At 47.6% G+C, this 12275-nt stretch overlaps 1 protein-coding gene across 11 annotated transcripts in view; it reads right to left on the bottom strand.

Annotated features, from left to right (window-relative positions):
• Positions 1 to 465: 465 nt before the first annotated feature.
• The window catches only part of LDB2 (LIM domain binding 2), a 439908-nt gene continuing 428098 nt past the window's right edge, over positions 466 to 12275 (bottom strand). Inside the window, exons 6-9 of one of the 11 annotated variants that reach the window (XM_045284397.1) lie at positions 11861 to 11984; positions 7716 to 7867; positions 2680 to 2803; positions 1486 to 1651 (exon numbers count right to left, since the gene is read on the bottom strand). In XM_045284397.1, the coding sequence (XP_045140332.1) occupies positions 1578 to 1651; positions 2680 to 2803; positions 7716 to 7867; positions 11861 to 11984 (474 nt within the window). In that variant the 3' untranslated portion in view covers positions 1486 to 1577. Of the gene's footprint in view, positions 1687 to 2679; positions 2804 to 4748; positions 4892 to 7715; positions 7868 to 11860; positions 11985 to 12275 lie in introns of all 11 variants that reach the window. The other 10 variants (XM_004707765.2, XM_045284400.1, XM_045284399.1 and 7 more) reach the window with 10 other exon arrangements.

Below are 12275 nucleotides of genomic sequence, written 5' to 3'. Positions count from 1 at the left end.
GGCACCCCCTAGGGGAGCCATTGTCATCCATTTGATGGCAAGTCCCTAGAGCCCAGTCTTCTCATCACGTCGCTCAGTGAGCACAGTGCAAGCCTGCCTAGGAAGGAAAGTGCAGTGAGTGGGGCAGGCCGAGGCCCACAATCAAAGAGTTAGCCCAGGTGTACCAGTTCCAGCCCAGCTGAGTCTGAACCATAAATCCAAGCTCCCCATGTGCACCTGTAGGCAACTTTCTACCCCATACGAACAGACAGCCAGCTCCGCTTGCTGTGGTTGATAACACAGTTTATTGTTGGCACACTTATCAGTAAAGCATACATAAAATACAGCTGTTTGGTAACACACGGAGCCACTGTGTCTTTACATGTGTAGAGGAACATATTAATATGCAAATGGAAAAATTAGTTCTCTTATAAAGTTTCACATAAATACACTGGAATCGCCCCTCTCCCCCACCCCCCCAAAAAGAGAAAAGTCCCCATCAAAGAGTCAGCTGAGGGCTTTACAAAATATTATACAAGAAATAGACTATGAAAAGAAAGAACAGCCAACTCAGGTACAACAATAATCATCGTAATAAAACACAAAAAGATTTCAGGTTTATTAAACTGCCCACCAAAAAAAAAAAGTGATAATCAAGGGATTACATGGCTTGAAAAGATTTGGATCAACAGCAAATTTACAAGACCTTTTCAAGGGACCAAGTGTCTTGCCCATCAAACTCTTCCCTGGTGTCTTCGGTGATGCCAAACGGCCCTTCTGGTTTCAACCGGCAGGCAGGCACCACCATTCAAAAACCTACTGACATCCACTTGCAAACAGGGCCCCTTCTTAGCTGTTCCCCAGTGAAAGAAGGTATAAAGGAAAAGAAAAGAAAGGTCTCTGGAAATTAATGGACCCCAAAGTGGATTTTTTTTTCCTTTTCTTTTTTTACGGAAACGAGAAACTTTCAGATGCAAGTCGAAAAGCAGAAAATATTTTACAATATTAAAAAGTCGTCAGCATCATTCACGAGATCCTGAGCACTGAAGACGTATGGGCAATATGGCCTTTGCTGGGTGCACAAAAAGGAACTTCAACACAAACCAGGTGTGACTAGCCCGCCTGGAGGCCAACTAGCAATTACAATCAGTGCCAGTATCTGCATCACCTGCAAAGAACTTTAAGGAAGGCTTGCAGAAGCTTAGCGGGAACAATCCTCTCAATAGAAAAAAAAAAGTGGGGAGCGGGGTGGGGGAAAGAGGGAGTAATAATAATACCTAGAGCAAGAAAATTAGATCATTATGGTTTAGAAATAGGTATGGGCGCGTACAAGTTTCTGTGTTTCTCCTCTTTTCTCTCCTGTTAAGCAAAGATCTGGAACAGTAAATTCTGACCCACTGGCCTACTGATAGTAGTTTGGGGGCGTTAGTAACTGACGCTCTTATTGGGAGGCCTGGGCTGGGGGGTTTTCTGATTTCGTCTCTTGAGCGGCAGGTGGTTTACTGTTCCAAGGGCTGTTGTTTGCCAAGGCGGGTGAACTGTTGAAGTCTTCCTCGTCGTCCATGCCGTTGGCTGCATCATACTGCGTGTTTTCTAATCTAGTGATTAGCCTTTCGTCCTCGTCCCCAAACTCTCCTCCCATCAGAGTCGGCTCTCCTACCACCATCACGTCCTGTGAACAGCAGCCTGACATTATTACAGGGGAACCTTGGGAGAGAGAAGCTCAGCGTCAAATAATCGTGGGAGGTGTCGGGGTAGCTAGGACAGACACGCTTAGGTACAACAGGGTCAGGTGTGGAGGTGGGCGGGCGGGAAGGGCACGCATTTGATTTCTATGGGAAATAAATATCGCCTCCTGTGGTGTAACAACCAGTCTATGTCTTGAGCCAGCAGCCTGACATGGGAGAAAGAGCAATGCTAGCAATCTGCAGAAACGGGTGGGGGGTGGGGGTGGGAGGGAGGATTTGCCATTAAAAAAATATATTTTAAGCCACATGGTTAAAATTTGTATTTTAAAGCCACATAGTTAACCCACTGCAGTGGGTGAGGGAGCTGTGGTAGAGGGTTTTAAGGAACCTTCTGTGAGATCCTTGGCTGACTGTCCAAACACCTTACTTGGGGCCTCGCAAGTAGAATGGCTTTAAGAGCCTGAAGCAGCCAGCAGAGATATTTGTAAGTTGCCAGCCTGTGATCATCCCACCTCTCTTTCCAAATGGACTTGCTCTGTCCCAAGGATGGTATAGGTTCTAATTGGAGACAGAGCCATTCCTTGCTCTACTCAGCCAGGCCCTCTTTTAATGCAGCCAATATCCTTGACATTCTGCTACTTAATTATGGTAATTAATTTAGGTAAAGTTTTCAGATAAAAACAATGTTCACACTGATTTGACAATTTGCATAGCTAATTAAGTCATTAGCGGAAAACCTGCTGATTGCCAACAAGCCCTGCATTTACCATCTGTTATTTCGTGGTGCCTGTCACCTATCCCCACACAGGCAACCCTGCCACCAATCTGGGCTGTAGAGAGACAGGACCAGTCTGTCCAGCTGGTGCCATAAAAAGGAAGACAGAGAGCACTCATTAGAATTAGCCCAGATGAAGCTGGCTGTCATCAAAAAGGGGAGCGCACAAGAAGAATCCATCTAATCACTGGTTTAAGCACACACTTGCCCTTCCATGCAAACAAGGAAGCCACCTACTGTAGCTGGGAGCAGCTTGGAGGCCACACCTGGAGAGGCACAGGGACGGGGGAGAAAGATGCATACACAGGGCACAGCTCCGGCCTCTTTGTTCAAAGGGGACCATATGGGGTTGATGGGTGACCTGGGCATGGGACAGGACACCTGTGAGATGGACATTTCTGGGCAGGCTCTGAGCATTATTCCACTTCAAAGCGCAGTGATTCCACGAGGCTGACCAACTGCTATTAGCTTCCGCTGGAGGCCAGGGTCAGGTTGTGTTTGGAGCTGGAATGGTGGGCTTCCTGCTAAGGAGACCAATTCTATAAGGTGCTGTGACAGCTGGGCAAAAATGCTCTTCAGCGGTACAGTAGAAAAATGCTCCTTTGGCCCGGAGAAGATCCAGGGGGCGCTCAAATCACCCCCTGAATATTTTGATGCGATCCCTGACTAAATCCCTTATCACCTGGCCTGTTGTGACATTCAGAATGTTGTTTTGTTTGCGCTTCCCCTCCTCCCCACACCCAGTGGCAGAATGAGAAGCTCTAGAATTAGTGGGGTTGGGGGTGGTGTGGGATCATCAGCAGGTTCCCGAAAGTTTCCTTCCGCCTAATCGTTCTTGGGAATTGATGAAAAATGATTATCAACAGACATGACCCAGATGAAGTAAATGCCCGAAGTATGCCTTTGGTAAACCCAGCCATGAAGGTATTGGTAAAGGTATTGGTAGGATATGCCGATGTGCACATCCAAGAACATCTGGATCGTGTAGTGAAGAAGCCGGCCTGGGGCTGACAGGTAAAGTGACTCGTGAGGGCTCTTGAAGGTAAGACACAATGTGGTAGGAATTCCAACAGGGCTGTCGATGGAACTTGACTGTCATAGAAATGTAAGCATTACTGAGTTAGGTAAGGGCAGCTGCCATTTGACCCATTGAGGGCAAGGGGGATGGTCTTCAGTATAATCCAGGGCCACGTAGTTAGGAAACCATGTGACAATCAAGAACAGAGGTGAACGGCAAAGATACGCTGAATTTAGCCAGAGAATGACATGAACGGTTAATCTCATTTGGTGACTTGTGTCCTCTGAAGGGCTTGGCAAATGCATGCAGAAGTTCTGAGGGGGGCATCAGAGGGAGGCTAGAAGCCCGCCCGCGGTTCTGCATTAGTGTCATGAGCACAAAGTGAACCAGAGAGGCCGGCAGAGCACGAGAAGGTGAGCATTTTCAGGGACAAGGCCAGCAAGAAGCAGCAGCCAACTGAAGCGTGCGTTGAGAAGGAAAGTTCTGAACCTTCCCGATGTGTTATATTGGAAAACAATAGTCATTGAAGAAAAGTGCTGTAAGAAGAGTGGGTGGAGTCATGGCACGTGGGGGCTGACCTATAGCAGTGATATGTTTGGTACGTCGTCTCTGTGTTACAGAGTGCTGGGAAGAGATACCCAGGTGTAAGTAATTTTAAGTATCGCAAACTTCAGTTGAGACGCCACCTTAATGCGATTTCATTTTATAAGTAAAATGCATCCGTCGCCAGTTCCCTTACTGGGTATGCGTACATGCATGTGTGCACAGACGTGACTGCTGGATGGTGACCGACAAAAGAAACACGGGTTTGCAGTGAGGACTTACTACTCATCTAGATCACTGAGACCACGTGCACAAGTATGTCCGTGTCTCCACTTGGTTCTTCTGAGCCTTTGGATGAGGATAGGTCCGGGGAGACCCGGAGACTCTCGTGGCTCTCTGCTCAGGCAGTCTCATGCAAAGTCTCCCACAAAGCATCAGGAGATACCGTGACCTGCTTCTAGGTATGGGACATTGGCAGCCCCTGCCCCACCCACCCACCTTTCAAAATTACCCCCCCTCCCCCCAATGCCCGCAGTGCAAGGACATTGCCTTCCCATCTCTACTATCTGGGGCATGCCACAGGAGGCAGGAGGGGATCGCTTTGCAAGTCGCCCAGCCGGATAGATAGACGCCCTTGGCTCTCCAGGAGGCAGACCTCTGCTCCTTGGCTAGAGGCCTGGAGCTGCCATCAGCGCTTGCCCCGTGTCACATCTTCTCACTAATCCCCCCTGCAAGGACCACCAACCTCTGAGGAGGACTGGAAGTGACTCCTTTCAGGGCCCCTCAATGCTTCTCCTTAAATTGGCCAGAAGGGGTCACTGCTGCTGAATGGCACAGGTCTCCATTCCTCCCAGGGTTGAGGCTGCAGTTCGGGATGGCTCCTAGCCCCTGCTCATGGAGTGAGAAGCAGAATCCAAGGATTAAACCCTCGTCCTCACCAGGTGCACGCACGGCCCGGCTGGCAGCTGAGTGAACCACAGCTGGGGTCACAGCTGCTCACTGAGTCTCTCCGTGCCTTTGGGGCAGGCAGGGAAATCTACAGATCGCATTTCTATTGAAACAGTAAAATGGTTTTGCAGTAGACAGGGTTAAATGATGTGGCCAGGACATTGCTTATCATTTACACTTCATTCAACTAGCAGACACACAGGGATGCTCACATTCCCTAACCTGGTTGCCCTCTTTGCCTATCTTGGCCATCTGCATGGTTTAATTAATTAAAATGCTTTTAATTGCTTGCTTCAGGTATCGGGTTAATTTTTCAATAATGCCTTGTCTTCTACAAGTCCAAAGAATCTCCACTCACTAAAGACACTCTTGTTACAAGTATCTTCCACTAAAATACAATTGTTAATTTGGTGGAGAGGAGAATTATGGACTAGTGGAAAAAAGTGTGCTATTTAGTTAACACAACAAAACAACAACTAAAGCACCATCTTCATCCAAGGCAGACATTACTAATAGCTCGCGGTATGGGACTCAGCAGCCTCAATTCTGTACTCTGTGCAGCTGACACCAGAGGAGGGAGCTGTCAGGAGGGACAGGACCTCTTTGCCATCTTTAGTAAATGAACCATTGAGGTTTTCAATGACCGGGAGTATGTTGTTATTTAAATTGTGGTATTGCTGGTGCCTGGCTTCAGGCGGGGCACATGAATCAGGAGTCAGGAAACCTGTGTTGAGCTGATCAGAATTCTTCCAGCAATGGTGCCTTTGATCAACTAAGCCACAGTTCCAGAATCCCCTGCAATACATTTTGCTAATGTGTCACATGCGGAGTAAATGGGCAGTCCCTATGTCCTTTTTTCAGGAGTGAGTATTACGTATCGGTACATTAAAGAAGTGATTCCGTTTTTCTCCGTCTCTTCAGATGTAAGGCCCAATTCAGACACTAGAGGAGGTATTGGCATTGCTTGCGAACTACCATTCCCAATGGCCTTAGAATTACAGGAGTGCCTCTCCCCGCAGGCTGGTCACTCTTTACGCGACCCCTTCTTTCTAATATGATGGGAATGAGAAGCCTACGCTCTGTCCAGGGAAGATAGGAGAAGTGCCCTATGGCTCAGGTGACGCTCAGGTTACCAATAGGGTTGATTTTGGCCAAAGAGAACGGGCCCATGGAAAGTGGCAGAACATGGGTGGGGGCAGATTTGCAAAGCATGTCTGAAGGTCAATCAGAAATACGCTGTGCAAGCTCTACTCCCACAGAGAGATGGAGCCAGGGAAGAGGATGGCGGTGGGGAGAGACCCAGGGGGGAAAAGAGATGGCAAGGAGATCTCTGCATTGGCTGGGATCAGAAACATGGCACAAGAACACTCCCAAGAAGCAGGCAGCAGTGAGAGGATATCCACTGAGCCCAAGAGTTGTCAGGATTCAAATGATGATCAGGTGCCTAGTGACAGAGTGAGCAGACAGGGCTGCCAGGAAGGAAAGCCGGCCTGGGGGAGGGGAAAAGGAAAACAGATGCTTCAGGGAGCATGAGGTTTTAAAGGCGAGGCACGATGTCATACTAGGCCAGGGGTGAGACAGGGATTTGCAGGGAGTTTGGGACCAGCCAGAAAGGACAGCGTTTGGGAAGAAGTCCTAAGAGATGAAGAGTCATTTTACTGTTTACCCTGTCAGGGGACTGACTCCCCACGATTGTCAGCTTTGGGGTCCAAAGATGCCCCCTTCCCACTGGCCTGTTTCCTTTGCCAAGAAATTAAAGAAAAGGCTATAGAGGTCAAAGAGAGCCAAGACCCAATTTTCATGGCCTGGGCTGATTCTCCTCCCGAGCTAATGAAATGGGCAAAGCCGGAAGTCCACTGGGCCAAACGTATAATGGCTGCGAGCTAATTGCCCAGGTCTTAAAATAGAAGGGGACGCCCGTGTTGGGAAGGCCCCAGTCAAATTAGGAGCCGGAGCCGGATCGCAGGGAGCTCATTTCCGGCGGAGCCCAGGGTCTCTGATGCGGGTGACGAGCGGCCGCTTCTGCCACCAGGCAGGCTGCTAAGTGATATTTTAATTAAACCTTAAATGACATATCTCCTGTATGTGACTCCGATGGCTTTTTAATTCAGGTCCCACTGCAGCACCGACTCTTAATACAGGCAATCCCCGGGTTACGGACGTGATCCCTTCCTAAACGGGCCTCAGTTGAATTCGTAGGTAAGTCGAAACAGGCCCATAAGGCTCTTGGGTAGCCGCAGTTTCCTGCAAGCCGTGAGCCCTGCTTAGAGAGCGGCTAACTGCAAGGTCGGTAGTTCAAGACCACCAGATGCTCTGTGGGAGAAAGAGGAGGCTTTCTGCTTCCTTAAAGAATTACAATCTCAAAAACAAAGGGGCAGTACTACCCACAGGGTATCGGAGAGTTGGAATTTCCTGCCAGTAAAGGCTGGAAATATTTTCAGTTGTTTAAAAGCTGTAAGTGTAGCGACTGAAGGTGACTATGATGAAGAATTTGTTGGGACTATAGGGGGTCGCTCAATCCTTCCAAAATGAGAACAGGGGCAATTAGGTGATGTCTGTCTCAGGGATTCGGAATCCGGGGACCACCTGTATTTCCTTCTAACTCCCTGACAAGGTCTCCGTGGCAGGGTTCTGCCCCCCAACCCAGCCCCTCCCGCCCACCCACCTGCCCGGGCGGTTCTGCAGCTGAGAGACTCCCACCAGGGCCCTGGATTAGGAAGGCAGCCGAGGCGGAAGGCCAAGCCTAAAGGAGAGCGAGACTTACAGGTACCTGACTGGACAGGCTCAGGTTGGCGGCGGGGGTCTTCTTCTTGCTGCCGGCGCTGTTGGCGTTGTTGCCGGCGCTGCTGTTGGAAGTGCTGCTGGTGGAGTTTTTTCTTTTCCTTCGTTTAGTGGTCGGTTGCCTTGTGGGTTCTGCTGCAATAGGAGGAAGGGAAGAAAGATCAGTTCCAGGCTAAAAGCGGGGTTTGGGGGGGGTGGGGTGGGGGTGTGACCAGCCACTAGTCCCATCCCTCCAACGACGCTGCGTTTGAACATGAAAAAGAATAGACTAATAATAGTACCCTGCCCTACCTGTTGTTTTCACTTGACACCCCCGCCACCACCACCACCACCACCACCAAAAATAGATAAGAGAGGATAAAGGTGTTGATTGGTTTTTCTGTCTCTTTTCTATGTGCTCAGTCACTGACTGCTATCAAGTCGATGCCGACTCAGGTAGAACGGCCCATAATGATTTCCAAGACTTGACTCTTTACAGGAGTAGAAAACGGTCTTTTCCCCTGAGCAGCAGGTTTTGAACTCCTGACCTTGCAGTTAGCAGTCCGATGCATAACCACTACACCACGTGGGCTCCTTTTCTTTACTATGTAGATACATTTATTTTGTGCTGTTCTTTCTCATTTCATACACAGGGCTGCAACTGACTACTGCATTTGAGGGGTGAGCTATGACTATTTCTGGCTGCCAGTACTTTCATAGGTGAATTAAAAATATCATCGAGCCATGTTGGAATTTTAATTAGCTGGTTCTACCTCGTTCCCTTACCTCCCATCTGTCCATTTGTCTCATGGAGGGTACTTTCATGTGGCTGTGAGGCTAGACGCTGTGCTAACAAGTGTTTCAAATGTTAGCAGGGTTACGCATAGTAGACAGGTTTCAATAGTACTTCCAGATTTAGCCAGATTGGGAAGAAAGGTCTGAGGATCTACTTCCAAAAGCTAGTCCATACAATCTCTATGCATCACGATAGATTACCTTATCTGATTCTGAACTGGAAGATGAGCTCTGACGGCTGGTTCGGACTCAAAATACAGAACCACAGACTCGGGCATACCCAGGGTGTGCTTGTGAAGAGCATGCAAGTAATGTGCTATTCTTGTTGTACATTAGGTTGCCACGAGTTGGGAATGACAGCTAACAACATGGACCTTTTAGTTACATAAAAAGAAGGACCTTTGGACTCCCTGGGGGGCCTGCAAGGTACTGGAGAAATGATAGATGTTGTACCGTGAAGTGAGTGAACGATTGTGTAACAGCTGCATCTACTGGCTAAGCGTCATATTGCAACCTAGCTCTATTACACCCTGAAATGCTCAAGTGAAAGGAAGGGGAATCATCAGTTGTGTTAGCTGTGAATATGAAATTTAGGAATCCCCAAGCTTAGTAGACATACACATAGTCTGACCTTGGATATAAAATAATGGAAAATTACTACAATCCTTTATTTGTAACTAAGAAAAGGAGGGCACAGAATTTTAGTGTTTTGCCAAAATGTAGGCAGCTAGTATTAGAACTCAGGTCCATCCTTCCTCTGATCTCCCCGAGTCTGCCCATAGTTTCAGAAACCTTGATTAGGGCAAGTAAGAACATCCAGTTTTGCTAACTATTCTGGTCAGAGGAAAACTATGTTAGAAAAGTTGGTCACGTTCTCTCAGAACACCTGGTCTGCCTCTGACAGGCACTGGGGTGCAGTTCAAAGACCACTTCATCCTCTCCATTAACTCGGACTGTTGATGAAAAACAGGAGCCCTGGTAGCAGAGTGTTGGCCTGATAACTGACAGGCCAGTGATTCAAAAGCACCAGCTAACTGCTCCATGAGAGTAAGACAAAGCTCTGGATGCTTTAGAATGTCTCTGGACTTTCTACGGCCCAGTTGGAGTGCCAGTCATGGAAACGGACAGAGGTGGTCCGATCTTGTGCTATAGGTTTACTGTGAGTCGAACGCACTTTATGGGTGGGAGGTTTTTCTTTTTTGGTTTGTTTGATGGAAATATGTAGATTGTGTTGCTATTGATCCACTTGTTCTTGTTCTGGTGTAAATAATTTGTTCCTGGTATCCATTTGTCTTACAGTGGTGGCTTGCATATGATTGTGATATTGGAAGCTATACCACTAGCATTTCTTTGGTCAACAGGGTTACCCATAGTGAATAGGTTTCAGGGAAGCTAACTAGGTGTACTAGGCAAAAAGGCCTGCATGATCTGTTTTAAAAACTAGGCAACAGAAACCTTATGGATCACAGCAGAATGCTGCCAGTGTGCCAGCCTTGTACCCACTGTCAGGAGGCTCAATTGCTCACAGAGGATGTCGTGGTTGGTGACACAGCACGTCAACGAGTGCATGGGGATCCGTCGGTGAGGTGGAAGGACTAGCGTTTGCTGGCAAATATGAAGACGGGCTGAACCAGGCAACATTTCCTGCTCCATGTGCCTGAGTAGACTAAGAGCAGCTAACAACCACAACAACATGCAAAGGGTTTCACCAAAGGGACTAGCACATCTTTTGATGGACAGCTACGGGCATTCACCCTAAGGGTAAGGGGAACCGGTATGGGAATGACGTCAGCGGATGGTGTTTTGGAAGAAGGGTTGTAGTGGACATTCTAAAGTCCAGCAAGTCTGCTCTTGACAGGCCCAGAAAATGATAAATCAGGCACGTTTTCTTTGAATCTGTACATTATCCACCAACTCTGGGATAAAGAGAATGGGTTCATCCTAGAGTGTACATGCCTGGATTCTTTCTATTAGCTACAATGAAAAGGCATGGATTTTCTGAGAAAAAAATCAGCTCTGGCTGCTGTCTGGTCTCCTTTAATTGCTAGCCAGGAAGGCTAACCTTATAGCCTCAGGACCCATGGTATGAAATGCAGGTGATCATCAATATCTTATAAGATTGTTTTGAGGGCCCAATAAGATGAATGGGGGATTTTGAAGGCTACGGGTTTGACCATTTTATTCTAGCCACCCCCTAACCCTCCACCCCCAGTGCTCAGAGTCCCCAATACTTCAAGAAGTACTTGTTGAATGAATGAATGAACTGACAAATAATCTATATGCCTGTGTTGGAAAATAGAGGTACTCAAAACATAGGTTAGGTGAATAGACTACTTCCCCCCACCTCTTCCCACCCCCATAAAGGCTTATTGATATTAAAATAGACCATCAGGGCAATTTAAGCACATTTCATGTATTTGGAACATAATGTTCTCAAAGTCTAAAATCCAACATCACCCCCACCCCACCCCAGATACGGATGTAAGTGTTCTATGTGGAATTAAGCTCATATCCTCAGATAACTGTCTAGTTGCTTCCATTGAACGTTAGGCTCATTTTACGTAGGACCCCAGGCCAATGATGAGCGGAAGGTGTCCATTCTATTTTGTGATTCAGAAAGCTCTGTGCCTCGTGTTCATAATTACTCTTTATAAAAATGATTGTGAGCGAATGGATATGTGTTGCTTTTATGATCAATGAGGCTCAGCCCATGCCTGGGAGGGGAAATGTTTTAGCTAGAAAGACAACTAATGATGACTGGAAGCAGTCATTTCAGAACCCCAGCAGGGGACGACAGTGTCTAAACTGCAGTCTAGGGAGGTGAGGGAGATAAGACCGTTTATGTGTTCTCTTCATGATCAGAGTGTGAGATGAAATGCCTTCACCAATGGAGCAACATTTATTTAAAGGCGTGTTCCCCCTCCCTCCTCCCTGGCTCTTTCCCGCCTTCTTCTCTTCCTTCCTTTTCGTTATTCCTATCACTAAAAACTCAGCAACATAGCGCACAACCCAAATACAAGGCCTTGCGAAGGCAGCTGTCTGGTCCAATGGTATTTCCACTGGCCAAGGAGACAGAAGAGGCTAGGTCCAGCCTCAACATGGCTAATGATCTTCTTAGTGACCTGGAATAAGTCATGCTTGGTTTTGTTGTTGTTGTTTTTATGTTTCTGTTTCACAAACATGACGGCAGTGAGTTTGAAGTCCCAAAGCATGGCCAGGGTCTCCCCCAATAAGCTACTTTTGCTGAGAAATTAATGATCACCTTCTCACTTTCTGACATCCTTTCATGCCCTCCACCTTCAAGAAGATGCACGCCTTCGAAGGAGGGCGAAGAAGGAAGATAGGAATGCGTACCTGGGGGCGCCACCATCCGCTGCCACTTCTGGAACAAGCAGGTCTTCAGGCAGTCCCGTGGACTGAGGTTGTAGGTTTTGTGTCTCGACATCAGTTCCTGCATGGGCTCCAGGATTACACACAACTGCAGGGGGTCAAAGACATCGGAGGTTGGTGACTTGATTATAGGAACGGCACTAAAGAATGGCAACTTGCTGGGATCAGTTAGAAAGCTGCTGAAGGATATGCTGTTCTCCCTCAACCCCCCTCACACCTACACCCCTGGTTTTGATTTTCTCTCTACAAATATGGAGGAAAAGAAATACAACCAACATTTGATTAGACCTGCTTAGTATAGTATCATTTATCATGTGACATTGTAACTGAATGTCACACACACACACACACACACACACACACACACACACACACACAC

This window comes from Echinops telfairi, unplaced genomic scaffold, assembly GCF_000313985.2.
Source record: "Echinops telfairi isolate 266 unplaced genomic scaffold, ASM31398v2 ScPeMD7_7468;HRSCAF=8506_1, whole genome shotgun sequence".
Lineage (NCBI taxonomy): Eukaryota > Metazoa > Chordata > Mammalia > Afrosoricida > Tenrecidae > Echinops > Echinops telfairi.
The sequence above is the reverse complement of the archived record's forward strand: the minus strand, read 5'-3'. Positions and strand labels throughout refer to the sequence as shown.